The sequence below is a fragment of the Hyla sarda genome, unplaced genomic scaffold (assembly GCF_029499605.1).
Source record: "Hyla sarda isolate aHylSar1 unplaced genomic scaffold, aHylSar1.hap1 scaffold_648, whole genome shotgun sequence".
NCBI classification, from domain to species: domain Eukaryota; kingdom Metazoa; phylum Chordata; class Amphibia; order Anura; family Hylidae; genus Hyla; species Hyla sarda.
This window is the reverse complement of record NW_026610663.1, coordinates 174376-197085: the sequence shown is the minus strand read 5'-3', so window position 1 is coordinate 197085 and position 22710 is coordinate 174376. Positions and strand designations below refer to the sequence as shown.

At 38.3% G+C, this 22710-nt stretch overlaps 1 protein-coding gene across 1 annotated transcript in view; it reads right to left on the bottom strand.

Annotated features, from left to right (window-relative positions):
• Positions 1–2541: 2541 nt before the first annotated feature.
• The window catches only part of LOC130342326 (cytochrome P450 2C26-like), a gene marked incomplete at its 3' end in the record, with an annotated part of 92975 nt that continues 72806 nt past the window's right edge, over positions 2542–22710 (bottom strand). Inside the window, 2 exon segments of the mRNA XM_056554274.1 lie at positions 2542–2729; positions 22139–22280. Coding sequence (XP_056410249.1) covers positions 2542–2729; positions 22139–22280 — 330 coding nt within the window.

Below are 22710 nucleotides of genomic sequence, written 5' to 3'. Positions count from 1 at the left end.
GGGGATGTCTATATCTGTACCAGTCTAATGGGGGATGTCTATATCTGTACCAGTCTAATGGGGGATGTCTATATCTGTACCTGTCTAATGGGGGATGTCTATATCTGTACCAGTCTAATGGGGATGTCTATATCTGTACCAGTCTAATGGGGGATGTCTATATCTGTACCAGTCTAATGGGGGATGTCTATATCTGTACCAGTCTAATGGGGATGTCTATATCTGTACCAGTATAATGGGGATGTCTATATCTGTACCAGTATAATGGGGATGTCTATATCTGTACCAGTATAATGGGGGGTCTATATCTGTACCAGTCTAATGGGGATGTCTATATCTGTACCAGTCTAATGGGGATGTCTATATCTGTACCAGTCTAATGGGGGGTCTATATCTGTACCAGTCTAATGGGGATGTCTATATCTGTACCAGTCTAATGGGGATGTCTATATCTGTACCAGTCTAATGGGGGATGTCTATATCTGTACCAGTCTAATGGGGATGTCTATATCTGTACCAGTCTAATGGGGGGTCTATATCTGTACCAGTCTAATGGGGGATGTCTATATCTGTACCAGTCTAATGGGGATGTCTATATCTGTACCTGTCTAATGGGGATGTCTATATCTGTACCAGTCTAATGGGGGATGTCTATATCTGTACCAGTCTAATGGGGGGTGTCTATATCTGTACCAGTCTAATGGGGGGTGTCTATATCTGTACCAGTCTAATGGGGGATGTCTATATCTGTACCAGTCTAATGGGGGATGTCTATATCTGTACCTGTCTAATGGGGGATGTCTATATCTGTACCAGTCTAATGGGGATGTCTATATCTGTACCTGTCTAATGGGGGATGTCTATATCTGTACCAGTCTAATGGGGGATGTCTATATCTGTACCAGTCTAATGGGGGATGTCTATATCTGTACCTGTCTAATGGGGGATGTCTATATCTGTACCAGTCTAATGGGGATGTCTATATCTGTACCAGTCTAATGGGGGATGTCTATATCTGTACCAGTCTAATGGGGGATGTCTATATCTGTACCAGTCTAATGGGGATGTCTATATCTGTACCAGTATAATGGGGATGTCTATATCTGTACCAGTATAATGGGGATGTCTATATCTGTACCAGTCTAATGGGGGATGTCTATATCTGTACCAGTATAATGGGGGGGGGGGTCTATATCTGTACCAGTATAATGGGGGGTCTATATCTGTACCAGTCTAATGGGGGATGTCTATATCTGTACCAGTCTAATGGGGATGTCTATATCTGTACCAGTCTAATGGGGGGTCTATATCTGTACCAGTCTAATGGGGGATGTCTATATCTGTACCAGTCTAATGGGGATGTCTATATCTGTACCAGTCTAATGGGGGATGTCTATATCTGTACCAGTCTAATGGGGATGTCTATATCTGTACCAGTCTAATGGGGGGTCTATATCTGTACCAGTCTAATGGGGGATGTCTATATCTGTACCAGTCTAATGGGGATGTCTATATCTGTACCTGTCTAATGGGGATGTCTATATCTGTACCAGTCTAATGGGGGATGTCTATATCTGTACCAGTCTAATGGGGATGTCTATATCTGTACCAGTCTAATAGGGGGGTCTATATCTGTACCAGTATAATGGGAGGGGGGTCTATATCTGTACCAGTATAATGGGGATGTCTATATCTGTACCAGTATAATGGGGATGTCTATATCTGTACCAGTATAATGGGGATGTCTATATCTGTACCAGTATAATGGGGATGTCTATATCTGTACCAGTATAATGGGGGATGTCTATATCTGTACCAGTATAATGGGGATGTCTATATCTGTACCAGTATAATGGGGATGTCTATATCTGTACCAGTATAATGGGGATGTCTATATCTGTACCAGTATAATGGGGATGTCTATATCTGTACCAGTATAATGGGGGATGTCTATATCTGTACCAGTATAATGGGGGGTCTATATCTGTACCAGTCTAATGGGGGTCTATATCTGTACCAGTCTAATGGGGGATGTCTATATCTGTACCAGTATAATGGGGGGTCTATATCTGTACCAGTCTAATGGGGGATGTCTATATCTGTACCAGTATAATGGGGGGTCTATATCTGTACCAGTCTAATGGGGATGTCTATATCTGTACCAGTATAATGGGGGGGAGGGTCTATATCTGTACCAGTATAATGGGGGATGTCTATATCTGTACCAGTCTAATGGGGGATGTCTATATCTGTACCAGTCTAATGGGGGATGTCTATATCTGTACCAGTCTAATGGGGGGTCTATATCTGTACCAGTCTAATGGGGGGTCTATATCTGTACCAGTCTAATGGGGTGTCTATATCTGTACCAGTCTAATGGGGGGTCTATATCTGTACCAGTCTAATGGGGGGTGTCTATATCTGTACCAGTCTAATGGGGGGTGTCTATATCTGTACCAGTCTGCCGAATGACAAGTGATGGGCTTACAGAGACCCCAGTAATCACAGATTAGATCAGTCACCGCCCAGGAGGTCCTGTACCTTGGGGATGGTGAATCCTCGGAATCGAATAGTTTTGGTCACGGCATGGTAGTGAGCCATTGGTGCCAGGTCCAGGACCCTCTGTATCTCATGGATGACAGCGTTGGTGTACGGCATCTGTGCCCGGTCCATGATCCCAGGAGGGAGCTGTGACCCAGTAACCTCATCAATCTCCTGCTGGACTTTAGCTGGAATAGGGGGAACAGAGATAAATGGATGGGGGCTGGACCTTAGAGGACATCATGGAGAGTGAAGGGCCACAAGGGGTTACATACCCTAGACCTCTTATGTAGAGTTATCAGAGGTATCTGGTCTAAGACACTGAGGCTGCAGAGAAGACCCCATGACAACACTGCCTGCCCTGAGGTCTCTCACATTCACTGGGGCCACAGAGGCTTTACAATTCCTCTATCAATGGTGTCATAAGTGATGAAAAGTAACGGCAAAGAAGAGTCCGTAGACCAATGTCTGCACATGTAGTAAAGAAAGAGAAACAAGGCAGAAGGTGACACTATATGGAGTGTAGAGGGGTCATGTTTTTGGGTTGTGGGAAGACACAATATTTATATTCACCTTATTAAGATGGTTCCCCAGTGTTCAATGTGACGGAGTTGCAACCTTCAAGGGGTACTCTGGCCCTAAGACCTCTTATCCCCTATCCGTGTGACATCACCCCCTGCTCCCGCTATGCAAGTCTATGGGAGGGGGCGTGACGGCTGTCACGCCCCCTCCCATAGACTTGCATAGCGGCGGTGGGGGTGACATCAAACGGGTGCGGAGTCGTGGTGTCACAATACTCCGGCCCCGTGGTCAGTACCCTGCAGTTTGTGAGCTGGCAGCGCGGCATGCAGCTCAAAGAGGTGGGTGCCGAATGCAAGATGGTGGGGGCCCTTTGGATAGGGGATAAGATGTCTTAGGGCCGGAGTACCCCTTTAACGGGTGAATAATTGTCAGACCCCATATACTAGCGACAATATCCCAAAAAGCTGCGCTGGTACCCTCACTCCAAACGTACAAGGTTTAGATACTCCGAAGCTTTTTATTATCTCAATACAACGTGTTTCGGGGAATGTTCTCCCCTTCCTCAGGTTACAGATAAAGGATGTGGTGTCTAGTGCACTGCTTCTTCTTATATACAGATACAAACTAAAAAAATGTGGAAATACTGTTCAGCCCATTATCCGTAATTTTAGATATACATATAAATAAATAGCTGGTGTTATATCTACCATATAGTATCTTATGGCCATATGTAGAAGAGACAGCAGCCTCTGTAGTCTCTCCTGCTCTGTTAGTTGAACGCTGGTTCCAGGCATTGGCCAAGTGACATCTGGTGAAGTGCCGCATTGACTCCATACTAACCAGGACAATGAGTCAAAGGAAGGAAACAGAAGTTTGGATGTGGCCGTATGTCACGTCTACTCTCCACCAGAGCAGTGAGCAGAAAGAGAGAGCGGGAGGCAAGAGTTTGAGTGTCACGATTAGACATTAGCAATCAGAGCCCGGCAAACCCGGCCTCACTCAGAACTTTGGGGTGACAGCGGCTCAATGAACTTTTACACATTGCCAGGTTTGGGGGTCATGTGAACGACGGGAACAATGGTAATAATAGTAGAAGGGAGGATTAAAGTAGTGGAGCAGTGAGATGATACAGAGTATCCAAACATGACAAAACTAAACACAACTGCAACATCTAGAGATCACACGATAGATCAGTAAACGTGGTCCAAGTGGGAAATGGATGTCCACAATGAAGACCCTGGAACCAAATGGACTAAATGAGGAAGCTAAATATAACTATTAATAATTCTGTTGTATGGAGCCAAATGGACTAAATGAGGAAGCTAAATACAATTATTAATAATTGTGTAATAATGTGCCCAATCCCAACTTAATTATTATCCCATTAAAATTACCATGAGAAGAAATTCATATCAGGTGAGCTCCAGACTGGACCAGGGGCAATCGCTGGATGTCGTATATCTGGATTTTTCCAAAGCATTTGATACGGTGCCACATAAAAGGTTGGTGCATAAAATGAGAAGGATGGGGCTGGGGGAGAATGTGTGTAAGTGGGTAAGTAACTGGCTCAGTGATAGGAAACAGAGGGTGGTTATTAATGGTACTTATTCTGATTGGGTGACTGTTACTAGTGGGGACCACAGGGTCAGTTTTGGGTTCTGTTCTATTTAATATAATTATTAATGACTTTGTAGAGGGGTTGAATGGTAAAGTAGCAATCTTTGCAGATGACACAAAACTCTGTAAAGCGGTAAACACTATAGAGGATAGTGCACTGTGTATGGTAGATAACACTATAGAGGACAGTGCACTATATATAGTAGTATTTAGTAGATAACACAATAGAGGACAGTGTACTGTATATAGTAGATAACACAATAGAGGACAGTGCACTGTATATAGTAGACAACACGATAGAGGACAGTGCACTGTATATAGTAGATAACACAATAGAGGACAGTGCACTGTATATATTAGATAACACAATAGAAGACAGTGCACTGTGTATAGTAGATAACACAATGGAAGACAGTGAACTGTTACAAATGATCTGGATAGGTTGAAGGTTTGGGCTGGGAAGTGGCAGATGAGGTTCAACACTGATAAATGTAAGGTAATGTACATGGGGAGGAAAAATCCGGGCTGGGATTATGTATTTAGTGAGAGAACACTTGGGACGACTGACATGGAAAAGGACTTAGGAGTCTTAGTTAATAGTAAATTTAGCTGTAGTGACCAGTGTCAGGCAGCTGCTGCCAAGGCATATAAAATCACGTGGAGCATCAATAGTGGCATAGATGCCCTTGATAAGGAAATAATTCTACCACTGTACAAATCACTAGTCAGACCACACATAGAATACTGTGTATAGTACTGGTCAGACCACACATAGAATACTATGTACAGTGCTGGTCAGACCACACATGGAATACTGTGTACAGTACTGGTCAGACCACACATAGAATACTGTGTACAGTGCTGGTCAGACCACACATGGAATACTGTGTACAGTACTGGTCAGACCACACATAGAATACTGTGTACAGTACTGGTCAGACCACACATAGAATACTGTGTACAGTACTGGTCAGACCACACATAGACTACTGTGTACAGTACTGGTCAGACCACACATAGAATACTGTGTACAGTACTGGTCAGACCACACATGGAATACTCTGTACAGTACTGGTCAGACCACACATAGAATACTGTATACAGTACTGGTCAGACCACACATGGAATACTGTGTACAGTACTGGTCAGACCACACATGGAATACTGTGTACAGTACTGGTCAGACCACACCTAGAATACTGTGTATAGTACTGGTCAGACCACATATAGAATACTGTGTACAGTACTGGTCAGACCACACATAGAATACTGTGTACAGTACTGATCAGACCACACATAGAATACTGTGTATAGTACTGGTCAGACCACACATAGAATACTGTGTACAGTACTGGTCAGACCACATATAGAATACTGTGTACAGTACTGGTCAGACCACACATAGAATACTGTGTACAGTACTGGTCAGACCACACATAGAATACTGTGTACAGTACTGGTCAGACCTCACATGGAATACTGTGTGCAGTACTGGTCAGACCACACATGGAATACTGTGTACAGTACTGGTCAGACCACACATAGAATACTGTGTACAGTACTGGTCAGACCTCACATAGAATACTGTGTACATTACTGGTCAGACCACACATGGAATACTGTGTACAGTACTGGTCAGACCACACATAGAATACTGTGTACAGTACTGGTCAGACCACACATAGAATTCTGTGTACAGTACTGGTCAGACCACACATAGAATACTGTGTACAGTACTGGTCAGACCACACATAGAATACTGTGTACAGTACTGGTCAGACCACACATAGAATACTGTGTACAGTACTGGTCAGACCACACATGGAATACTGTGTACAGTACTGGTCAGACCACACATAGAATACTGTATACAGTACTGGTCAGACCACACATGGAATACTGTGTACAGTGCTGGTCAGACCACACATAGAATACTGTGCACAGTACTGGTCAGACCACACATAGAATACTGTGTACAGTACTGGTCAGACCACACATAGAATACTGTGTACAGTACTGGGCACCAGTGTACAAGAAAGATATAATGGAACTGGAGAGGGTTCAAAGACGGGCAACAAGGGTAATACGGGGAATGGGAGGACTACAGTACCCAGAAAGATTATCAGAATTAGGGTTATTTAGTTTAGAAAAAAGAAGGCTTAGGGGCGACCTAATAACTATGTATAAATATATCAGGGGGCAGTACAGAGATCTCTCCATGATCTATTTATACCCAGGACTATATATATAACAAGGAGGTGACCTAATAATATATATAATATATCAGGACAGTACAGAGATCTCTCCATGATCTATTTATACCCAGGACTGTATATATAACAAGGAGGTGACCTAATAACTATGTATAAATATCTCAGGGGACAGTACAGAGATCTCTCCATGATCTATTTATATCCAGGACTGTATATATAACAAGGAGGTGACCTAATAATATATATATATATAATATATCAGGACAGTACAGAGATCTCTCCATGATCTATTTATACACAGGACTGTATATATAACAAGGAGGTGACCTAATAATATATATAATATATCAGGACAGTACAGAGATCTCTCCATGATCTATTTATACCCAGGACTGTATATATAACAAGGAGGTGACCTAATAATATATATATAATATCAGGACAGTACAGAGATCTCTCCATGACCTATTTATACCCAGGACTGTATATATAACAAGGAGGGGACCTAATAATATATATATATATATATATCATGACTGTATATATAACAAGGAGGTGACCTAATAATATATAATATATCAGGACAGTACAGAGATCTCTCCATGATCTATTTATACCCAGGACTGTATATATAACAAGGAGGTGACCTAATAATATATAATATATCAGGACAGTACAGAGATCTCTCCATGATCTATTTATACCCAGGACTGTATATATAACAAGGAGGTGACCTAATAATATATATAATATATCAGGACAGTACAGAGATCTTTCCATGATCTATTTATACCCAGGACTGTATATATAACAAGGAGGTGACCTAATAATATATATATATATATATATATATATATATATATATATATATAATATATCAGGACAGTACAGAGATCTCTCCTTGACCTATTTATACCCAGGACTGTATATATAACAAGGAGGTGACCTAATAATATATATAATATATTAGGACAGTACAGAGATCTCTCCATGATCTATTTATACCCAGGACTGTATATATAACAAGGAGGTGATCTAATAATATATATAATATATCAGGACAGTACAGAGATCTCTCCATGATCTATTTATACCCAGGACTGTATATATAACAAGGGGGTGACCTAATAATATATATAATATATCAGGACAGTACAGAGATCTCTCCATGATCTATTTATACCCAGGACTGTATATATAACATGGGGGTGACCTAATAATATATATAATATATGAGGACAGTGCAGAGATCTCTCCATGATCTATTTATACCCAGGACTGTATCTATAACAAGGAGGTGACCTAATAATATATATAATATATCAGGACAGTACAGAGATCTCTCCATGATCTATTTATACCCAGGACTTTATATATAACAAGGAGGTGACCTAATAATATATATAATATATCAGGACAGTACAGAGATCTCTCCATGATCTATTTATACACAGGACTGTATATATAACAAGGAGGTGACCTAATAATATATATAATATATCAGGACAGTACAGAGATCTCTCCATGATCTATTTATACCCAGGACTGTATATATAACAAGGAGGTGACCTAATAATATATATATTATATCAGGACAGTACAGAGATCTCTCCATGATCTATTTATACCCAGGACTGTGTATATAACAATGAGGTGATCTAATAATATATATATTATATCAGGACAGTACAGAGATCTCTCCATGATCTATTTATACCCAGGACTGTATATATAACAAGGAGGTGACCTAATAATATATATATATAATATATCAGGACAGTACAGAGATTTCTCCATGATCTATTTATACCCAGGACTGTATATATAACAAGGAGGTGACCTAATAATATATATAATATATCAGGACAGTACAGAGATATCTCCATGATCTATTTATACCCAGGACTGTATATATAACAAGGAGGTGACCTAATTATATATATAATATATCAGGACAGTACAGAGATCTCTCCATGATCTATTTATACCCAGGAGTGTATATATAACAAGTAGGTGACCTAATAATATATATAATATATCAGGACAGTACAGAGCTCTCTCCATGATCTATTTATACCCAGGACTGTATATATAACAAGGAGGTGACCTAATAATATATATAATATATCAGGACAGTACAGAGATCTCTCCATGATCTATTTATACCCAGGACTGTATATATAACAAGGAGGTGATCTAATAATATATATAATATATCAGGACAGTACAGAGATCTCTCCATGATCTATTTATACCCAGGACTGTATATATAACAGGGAGGTGATCTAATAATATATATAATATATCAGGACAGTACAGAGATCTTTCCATGATCTATTTATACCCAGGACTGTATCTATAACAAGGAGGTGACCTAATAATATATATATATAATATATCAGGACAGTACAGAGATCTCTCCATGATCTATTTATACCCAGGACTGTATATATAACAAGGAGGGGACCTAATAATATATATAATATATCAGGACAGTGCAGAGATCTCTCCATGATCTATTTATACCCAGGACTGTATATATAACAAGGAGGTGACCTAATAATATATATAATATATCAGGACAGTACAGAGATCTCTCCATGATCTATTTATACCCAGGACTGTATATATAACAAGGAGGTGACCTAATAATATATATAATATATCAGGACAGTACAGAGATCTCTCCATGATCTATTTATACCCAGGACTGTATATAACAAGGAGGTGACCTAATAATATATATATAATATATCAGGACAGTACAGAGATCTCTCCATGATCTATTTATACCCAAGACTGTATATATAACAAGGAGGTGACCTAATAATATATATAATATATCAGGACAGTACAGAGATCTCTCCATGATCTATTATACCCAGGACTGTATATATAACAAGGAGGGGACCTAATAATATATATAATATATCAGGACTGTACAGAGATCTCTCCATGATCTATTTATACACAGGACTGTATTTATAACAAGGAGGCATCCTCTACGTCTAGAGGAAAGAAGGTTTCTACACCAGCACAGACGGGGTTCTTTACTGTAAGAGCAGTGAGACTGTGGAATTCTCTCCCGGAGGAGGTGTCATGGTGAACAGTGTAAGCGACTATAAAAGGGATCTTGATACATTTTTGGAGAATAATAACATCGCTGGTTATGTATATTAGATTTATAGGGACAGAACGTTGATCCAGGGATTTATTCTGATATTTGGAGTCGGGAAGGATTTTTTACCTCTAGTCTGAGGGTTATATTTACCGTCTGTTTATTGTTTGTAGCTATTTATAAATAATGTGGCATCTCTATGGTCTCTGTTGTCTGCATTATGCCACATGATTAAGATAATATATATCCTGTTTGAGTCACATGATTAAGATAATATATATCCTGTTTGAGTCACATGATTAAGATGCAGTTTCTGTTGGGGTCACATGACTATGTATTTCCTGCTGCTGTGGGCAGCATGATAGGAAGCAATGGCGCCCAATTTTTAGTTTATATCTGTGTATAGGAAGAATCAGTGCACTGGGCACCTCATCCATTATCTGTAACCTGAGGAAGGGGAGAACATTCCCCGAAACCTGTTTTTTAACCCCTTAAGGACTCAGGGTTTTTCAGTTTTTGCATTTTAGTTTTTTCCTCCTTACCTTTTAAAAATCATAACCCTTTAAATTTTTCACCTAAAAATCCATATTTTGGCTTATTTTTTGTGTCACCAATTCTACTTTGCAATTACATCAGTGATTATACCCCAAATTCCACGGTGAAACGGAAAAAAAAAATCATTGTGCGACAAAATCGAAGAAAAAACACAATTTTGTAACTTTTGGGGGCTTCCTTTTCTACGCAGTGCATATTTCGGTAAAATGACACCTTATCTTTATTCTGTAGGTCCATACGGTTACAATGATCCCCTACTTATATAGGTTGGATATTGTCGCACTTCTGGAAAAAATCATAACTACATACAGGAAAATGTATATGTTTAAAAATTTCATCTTCTGACCCTTGCAACTTTTTTATTTTTCCATGTACAGGGCGGTATGAGGACTCATTTTTTGCGCCGTGATCTGAAGTTTTTAGTGGTACCATTTTTGTTTTGATCGCACTTTTTTATCACTTTTTATTCATTTTTTAATGGGATAAAAGAGTGACCAAAAATACTCTTTTTTGGAATTTTTGTCGTGTACGCCATTGACTGTGAGGTTTAATTAACGATATATTTTTATAGTTCGGACATTTACGCACGCGGCGATACCACATATGTTTATTTTTATTTTTTATTTACACTGTTTTATTTATTTTTATGGGAAAAGGGGGGTGATTCAAACTTTTATTAGGGAAAGGGTTAAATGATCTTTATTAACACTTTTCTTTTACTTTTTTTTTGCAGTGTTATATCTCCCATAGAGACCTATAACACTGCACACACTGATCTTTGTTATCCCATAGGGACCTATAACACTGCTCACACTGATCTTTGTTATCCCATAGAGACCTATAACACTGCACACACTGATCTTTGTTATCCCATAGGGACCTATAACACTGCACACACTGATCATTGTTATCCCATAGGGACCTATAACACTGCACACACTGATCTTTGTTATCCCATAGGGACCTATAACACTGCTCACACTGATCTTTGTTATCCCATAGAGACCAATAACACTGCACACACTGATCTTTGTTATCCCATAGGGACCTATAACACTGCACACACTGATCATTGTTATCCCATAGGGACTATAACACTGCACACATTGATCATTGTTATCCCATAGGGACCTATAACACTGCACACACTGATCTTTGTTATCCCATAGAGACCTATAACACTGCATACACTGATCTTTGTTATCCCATAGGGACCTATAACACTGCACACATTGATCATTGTTATCCCATAGGGACCTATAACACTGCACACACTGATCATTGTTATCCCATAGGGACCTATAACACTGCACACACTGATCATTGTTATCCCATAGGGACCTATAACACTGCACACACTGATCTTTGTTATCCCATAGGGACCTATAACACTGCACACACTGATCTTTGTTATCCCATAGGGAATATAACACTGCACACATTGATCATTGTTATCCCATAGGGACCTATAACACTGCACACACTGATCATTGTTATCCCATAGGGACTATAACACTGCACACACTGATCTTTGTTATCCCATATGGACCTATAACACTGCACACGCTGATTTTTGTTATCCCATAGGGACCTATAACACTGCACACGCTGATCTTTGTTATCCCATAGAGACCTTTAACACTGCACACATTGATCATTGTTATCCCATAGGGACCTATAACACTGCACACACTGATCATTGTTATCCCATAGGGACCTATAACACTGCACACACTAATCATTGTTATCCCATAGGGACCTTTAACACTGCACACATTGATCTTTGTTATCCCATAGGGACCTATAACATGCAGACGCTGATCTTTGTTATCCCATAGGGACCTATAACACTGCACACACTGATCTTTTACACAGATCACTGGCGTGTATTAACATGCCTGTGATCAGTGTTATCGGCGCTTGACTGCTCCTGCCTGGACACCGAGGAGGCAGGTAAGGTCCGTCTTGGTGTCCTGTAAGCTGTTCGGGACGCCGCGATTTCACAGCAGCGGTCCCGAACAGCCCGACTGAGCAGCCGGGATACTTTCACTTTCGCTTCAGACACTGTGGTCAGCTTTGATCAACGCGTCTGAAGGGTTAATGCAGGGCATTACTGCGATCGGTGATGTCCTGTATTAGCCGCGGGTCCAGGCTGTTGATGGCCGCCGGGACCGACCCGATATGACACGGGGACACGGAGGACATATTGCGGGAGCCGGCGGAGGACATAAACATCCGTCCTTCGTCGTTAAGGGGTTAAAGATAATAAAAAGTCTTGGAGCAGCGAAACCTTGGACATTTAGAGTGAGGGTAGCAGCGCAGTGACATTGTCTTTCATAGTATATATACGCACAGTCCATTCATACACTATATATACGCACAGTCCATTCATACACTATATATACGCACAGTCCATTCATACACTATATATACGCATAGTCCATTCATACACTATATATACGCACAGTCCATTCATACACTATATATACGCACAGTCCATTCATACACTATATATACGCACAGTCCATTCATACACTATATATACGCACAGTCCATTCATACACTATATATACGCACAGTCCATTCATACACTATATATACGCATAGTCCATTCATACACTATATATACGCACAGTCCATTCATACACTATATATACGCATAGTCCATTCATACACTATATATACGCACAGTCCATTCATACACTATATATACACACAGTCCATTCATATACTATATATACGCACAGTCCATTCATACACTATATATACGCACAGTCCATTCATACACTATATATACGCACAGTCCATTCATACACTATATATACGCACAGTCCATTCATACACTATATATACGCACAGTCCATTCATACACTATATATACGCATAGTCCATTCATACACTATATATACGCACAGTCCATTCATACACTATATATACGCATAGTCCATTCATACACTATATATACGCACAGTCCATTCATACACTATATATACACACAGTCCATTCATATACTATATATACGCACAGTCCATTCATACACTATATATACGCACAGTCCATTCATACACTATATATACGCACAGTCCATTCATACACTATATATACGCACAGTCCATTCATACACTATATATACGCACAGTCCATTCATACACTATATATACGCATAGTCCATTCATACACTATATATACGCACAGTCCATTCATACACTATATATACGCACAGTCCATTCATACACTATATATGCACAGTCCATTCATACACTATATATACGCATAGTCCATTCATACACTATATATACGCACAGTCCATTCATACACTATATATACGCACAGTCCATTCATACACTATATATACGCATAGTCCATTCATACACTATATATACGCACAGTCCATTCATACACTATATATACGCACAGTCCATTCATACACTATATATACGCATAGTCCATTCATACACTACATATACACACAGTCCATTCATACACTATATATACGCACAGTCCATTCATACACTATATATATACGCCCAGTCCATTCATACACTATATATATGCACAGTCCATTCATACACTATATATACACACAGTACATTCATACACTATATATGCGCACAGTCCATTCATACACTATATATACGCACAGTCCATTCATACACTATATATACGCACAGTCCATTCATACACTATATATACGCATAGTCCATTCATACACTATATATACGCACAGTCCATTCATACACTATATATACGCATAGTCTATTCATACACTATATATACGCACAGTCCATTCATACACTATATATACACACAGTCCATTCATACACTATATATACGCACAGTCCATTCATACACTATATATACGCACAGTCCATTCATACACTATATATACGCACAGTCCATTCATACACTATATATATGCACAGTCCATTCATACACTATATATACGCACAGTCCATTCATACACTATATATACGCATAGTCCATTCATACACTATATATACGCACAGTCCATTCATACACTATATATACGCACAGTCCATTCATACACTATATATGCACAGTCCATTCATACACTATATATACGCATAGTCCATTCATACACTATATATACGCACAGTCCATTCATACACTATATATACGCACAGTCCATTCATACACTATATATACGCATAGTCCATTCATACACTATATATACGCACAGTCCATTCATACACTATATATACGCACAGTCCATTCATACACTATATATACGCATAGTCCATTCATACACTATATATACGCACAGTCCATTCATACACTATATATACACACAGTCCATTCATACACTATATATACGCACAGTCCATTCATACACTATATATATACGCCCAGTCCATTCATACACTATATATATGCACAGTCCATTCATACACTATATATACACACAGTACATTCATACACTATATATGCGCACAGTCCATTCATACACTATATATACGCACAGTCCATTCATACACTATATATACGCACAGTCCATTCATACACTATATATACACACAGTACATTCATACACTATATATACGCACAGCCCATTCATACACTATATATACACACAGTCCATTCATACACTATATATACACACAGTCAATTCATACACTATATATACGCACAGTCCATTCATACACTATATATACGCACAGTTCATTCTTACACTATATATACGCACAGTCCATTCGTACATTATATACACGGTCCATTCATACACTTTATATACGCACAGTCCATTCATACACTATATATACGCACAGTCCATTCATACACTATATATACGCCCAGTACATTCATACAATATATATACGCCAAGACCATTCATACACTATATATACACCCAGTCCATTCATACACTATATATACGCACAGTCCATTCATACACTATATATATGCTCATTCCATTCAACAATTATATATATATATATATATACGCCCAGTCCATTCATACACTATATATACACCCAGTCCATTCATACACTATATATACGCACAGTCCATTCATACACTATATACACGCACAGTCCATTCATACACTATATATACGCATAGTCCATTCATACACTATATACACGCACAGTCCAATCATACACTATATATACACGCACAGTCCATTCATACACTATATATACGCACAGTCCATTCATACACTATATATGCACAGTCCATTCATACACTATATATACGCCCAGTACATTCATAAAATATATATACGCACAGTCCATTCATACACTATATATACGCCCAGTCCATTCATTCACTATATATACGCCCAGTCCATTCACACACTATATATACGCACAGTCCATTCATACACTATATATACTCACAGTCCATTCATACACTATATATACACACAGTCCATTCATACACTATATATACGCACAGTCCATTCATACACTATATACACGCCCAGTCCATTCATACACTACATATACACCCAGTCCATTCATACACTATATATACGCACAGTCCATTCATACACTATATAAACACCCAGTCCATTCATACACTATATATACACAGAGTCCATTCATACACTATATATACGCACAGTCCATTCATAGACTATATATACGCACAGTCCATTCATACACTATATATACACCCAGTCCATTCATACACTATATATACAACCAGTCCATTCATACACTATATATACACAGAGTCCATTCATACACTATATATACGCACAGTCCATTCATGCACTATATATACACCCAGTCCATTCATATACTATATATACGCACAGTCCATTCATACACTATATATACGCACAGTCCATTCATAGACTATATACGCACAGTCCATTCATACACTATATATACGCCCAGTACATTCATAAACTATATATACGCACAGTCCATTCATACACTATATATACGCCCAGTCCATTCATTCACTATATATACGCCCAGTCCATTCACACACTATATATACGCACAGTCCATTCATACACTATATATACTCACAGTCCATTCATACACTATATATACACACAGTCCATTCATACACTATATATACGCACAGTCCATTCATACACTATATACACGCCCAGTCCATTCATACACTACATATACACCCAGTCCATTCATACACTATATATACGCACAGTCCATTCATACACTATATAAACACCCAGTCCATTCATACACTATATATACACAGAGTCCATTCATACACTATATATACGCACAGTCCATTCATAGACTATATATACGCACAGTCCATTCATACACTATATATACACCCAGTCCATTCATACACTATATATACAACCAGTCCATTCATACACTATATATACACAGAGTCCATTCATACACTATATATACGCACAGTCCATTCATGCACTATATATACACCCAGTCCATTCATATACTATATATACGCACAGTCCATTCATACACTATATATACGCACAGTCCATTCATAGACTATATATACGCACAGTCCATTCATACACTATATATACGCCCAGTACATTCATAAACTATATATACGCACAGTCCATTCATACACTATATATACGCCCAGTCCATTCATTCATTATATATACGCCCAGTCCATTCATACACTATATATACTCACAGTTCATTCATACACTATATATACGCACAGTCCATTCATACACTATATATACGCACAGTCCATTCATACATTATATATACGCACAGTCCATTCATACACTATATATACGCACAGTCCATTCATACACTATATATGCGCACAGTCCATTCATACACTATATATACGCACAGTCCATTCATACACTATATATACGCCCAGTACATTCATACATTATATATACGCCCAGTACATTCATACACTATATATATGCAGAGTCCATTCATACACTATATATACGCACAGTCCATTCATACACTATATATATACGCACAGTCCATTCATACACTATATATACGCACAGTCCATTCATACATTATATATACGCACAGTCCATTCATACACTATATATACGCACAGTCCATTCATACACTATATATACGCCCAGTACATTCATACACTATATATACGCCCAGTACATTCATACACTATATATATGCAGAGTCCATTCATACACTATATATACGCACAGTCCATTCATACACTATATATACGCACAGTCCATACATACACTATATATACGCACAGTCCATTCATACAATATATATACGCCCAGTACATTCATACACTATATATACGCACAGTCCATTCATACACTATATATACGCACAGTCCATTCATACACTATATATACGCACAGTCCATTCATACACTATATATACGCACAGTCCATTCATACACTATATATACGCACAGTCCATTTATACACTATATATACGCCCAGTACATTCATACACTATATATACGCACAGTCCATTCATACACTATATATACGCCCAGTTCATTCATACATTATATATACGCATAGTCCATTCATACACTATATATACGCACAGTCCATTCATACACTATATATGCGCACAGTCCATTCATACACTATATATGCGCACAGTCCATTCATACACTATATATACGCCCAGTACATTCATACACTATATATACGCCCAGTACATTCATACACTATATATGCAGAGTCCATTTATACACTATATATACGCACAGTCCATTCATAAACTATATATACACACAGTCCATTCATACACTATATATATGCCCAGTACATTCATACACTATATATACGCACAGTCCATTCATACACTATACGCACAGTCCATTCATACACTATATATGCGCACAGTCCATTCATACACTATATATACGCCCAGTACATTCATACACTATATATACGCCCAGTACATTCATACACTATATATATGCAGAGTCCATTCATACACTATATATACGCACAGTCCATTCATACACTATATATACGCACAGTCCATACATACACTATATATACGCACAGTCCATTCATACAATATATATACGCCCAGTACATTCATACACTATATATACGCACAGTCCATTCATACACTATATATACGCACAGTCCATTCATACACTATATATACGCACAGTCCATTCATACACTATATATACGCACAGTCCATTCATACACTATATATACGCACAGTCCATTTATACACTATATATACGCCCAGTACATTCATACACTATATATACGCACAGTCCATTCATACACTATATATACGCCCAGTTCATTCATACATTATATATACGCACAGTCCATTCATACACTATATATACGCACAGTCCATTCATACACTATATATGCGCACAGTCCATTCATACACTATATATGCGCACAGTCCATTCATACACTATATATACGCCCAGTACATTCATACACTATATATACGCCCAGTACATTCATACACTATATATGCAGAGTCCATTCATACACTATATATACGCACAGTCCATTCATAAACTATATATACACACAGTCCATTCATACACTATATATACGCCCAGTACATTCATACACTATATATACGCACAGTCCATTCATACACTATACGCACAGTCCATTCATACACTATATATGCGCACAGTCCATTCATACACTATATATACGCCCAGTACATTCATACACTATATATATGCACAGTCCATTCATACACTATATATACGCACAGTCCATTCATACACTATATATACGCACAGTCCATTCATACACTATACGCACAGTCCATTCATACACTATATATACGCACAGTCCATTCATACACTATGGCCCTCATTTACTATTCTAAACCCGACTTCTTTTGTCAGGTTTTTTTGGCGCATCTTTGTCTGCGCCATGTCGCAGACATCGTGCGCCAGTCTGCGACACGATGCGACATTTTTTCCCAACAGACACGATGTGGATTCTCCCAAACCCGAAAAAGGGGCGTAACCCGACATTTCTGAGCTTTCCCACGTATTTTTAAAGGATTCCAACCTGAATTTGTTGAATTGTTGTGGATTTTTTCTTGACAACCCAGAGGAATTGGAAACCAAAACCTACAAAACCCACGTGCGACAAACAGGATGCGACATAATAATAAATACCAGTGGAAAAATGCAGTCGGATAAGAAAGCAAGATAGACTTACAACCCGATTTTCTAAGTAAATGAGGGCCTATATATACGCACAATCCATTCATACACTATATATACGCACAGTCCATTCATACATTATATATACGCACACTCCATTCATACACTATATATACGCACAGTCCCTTCATACACTATATATACGCACAGTCCATTCATACATTATATATATGCACAGTCCATTCATACACTATATATACGCACAGTTCATTCATACACTATATATACGCACAGTCCATTCATAGATTATATATACGCACAGTCCATTCATACACTATATATACGCACAGTCCATTCATACACTATACGCACAGTCCATTCATACACTATATATACGCACAGTCCATTCATACACTATATATACGCACAGTCCATTCATACACTATATATATGCACAGTCCATTCATACATTATATATACTCACAGTCCATTCATACACTATATATACGCACAGTCCATTCATACATTATATATACGCACAGTCCATTCATACACTATATGTCCACCCAGTCCATTCATACATTATTTATACGCCCAGTCCATTCATACACTATATATACGCACAGTCCCTTCGTACACTATATCTACGCACAGTCCATTCATACACTATATATACGCACAGTCCATTCATACACTATATATACACCCAGTCCATTCATACACTATATATACGCACAGTCCATTCATGCACTACATATACACCCAGTCCATTCATACATTATATATACGCACAGTCCATTCATAAACTATATATACGCCCAGTCCATTCATACATTATATATACGCATAGTCCATTCATACATTATTTATATGCCAAGTCCATTCATACACTATATATACGCCCAGTCCATTCATACACTATATATACGCACAGTCCATTCATACACTATATATATATGCTCATTCCATTCAACAATTATATATATATATATATATACGCCCAGTCCATTCATGCACTATATATACGCACAGTCCATTCATACACTATATATACGCCAAGACCATTCATACACTATATATACACCCAGTCCATTCATACACTATATATACGCACAGTCCATTCATACACTATATATATGTTCATTCCATTCAACAATTATATATATATATATACGCCCAGTCCATTCATACACTATATATACACCCAGTCCATTCATACACTATATATACGCACAGTACATTCATACACTAAATATATGCACAGTCCATTCATACACTATATATACGCACAGTCCATTCATACACTATATATACGCCCAGTCCATTCATACACTATATATATGTATACGCACAGTCCATTAATACACTATATATATGCACAGTCCATTCATACACTATATATATGCACAGTCCATTCATACACTATATATACGCACAGTCCATTCATACACTATATATACGCACAGTCCATTCAAACATTATATATACGCACAGTACATTAGTACACTATATATACGCACAGTCCATTTATACACTAAACGCACAGTCCATTCATACACTATACGCACAGTCCATTCATACACTATATATACGCACAGTCCATTCATACACTATATATATACGCACAGTCCATTCATACACTATATATAAGCACAGTCCATTCATACACTATACGTACTTTCCATTCATACACTATATATACACCCAGTCCATTCATACACTATATATACGCACAGTACATTCATACACTAAATATATGCACAGTCCATTCATACACTATATATACGCACAGTCCATTCATACACTATATATACGCCCAGTCCATTCATACACTATATATATGTATACGCACAGTCCATTAATACACTATATATATGCACAGTCCATTCATACACTATATATATGCACAGTCCATTCATACACTATATATACGCACAGTCCATTCATACACTATATATACGCACAGTCCATTCAAACATTATATATACGCACAGTACATTAGTACACTATATATACGCACAGTCCATTTATACACTAAACGCACAGTCCATTCATACACTATACGCACAGTCCATTCATACACTATATATACGCACAGTCCATTCATACACTATATATATACGCACAGTCCATTCATACACTATATATAAGCACAGTCCATTCATACACTATACGCACTGTCCATTCATACACTATATATACGCACAGTCCATTCATACACTATATATACGCACAGTCCATTCATACACTATATATACACACAGTCCATTCATACACTATATATATACACACAGTCCATTCATACACTATATATACGCACAGTCCATTCATACACTATATATACGCACAGTCCATTCTTACACTATATATACGCACAGTTCATTCGTACATTATATACACGGTCCATTCATACACTTTATATACGCACAGTCCATTCATACACTATTTATACGCACAGTACATTCATACATTATATATACAGTACATTCATACATGATATATATAGTGATTTTCTTACCCTGCACATCGGGGTAATGACTCATTACCAATAAGCAGAAATTCAGTGTGGTGGTCGTTGTATCTGTTCCCGCGGCCAGGATAGCTATGAGGGTCATTACGAGACTATTCTCTGTGAAATTACTACCTGAGACATTTTCCTCCTGAAGAGAAATAAGAGGTCAGCGAGAGATCAGTCGCCGGTCACTTCAGAGTTCATCCACCGACATCACATATACACAGAGGAGAGGAGATCCTGCCCCCTATCTCTATCTATTATATACACAGCACACAGAGGAGAGGAGATCCTGCCCCCTATCTCTATCTATTATATACACAGCACACAGAGGAGAGGAGATCCTGCCCCCTATCTCTATCTATTATATACACAGCACACAGAGGAGAGGAGATCCTGCCCCCTATCTCTATCTATCACATACACAGCACACAGAGGAGAGGAGATCCTGCCCCCTATCTCTATCTATTATATACACAGCACACAAATGAGAGGAGATCCTGCCCCCATCTCTATCTATTATATACACAGCACACAGAGGAGAGGAGATCCTGCCCCCTATCTCTATCTATTATATA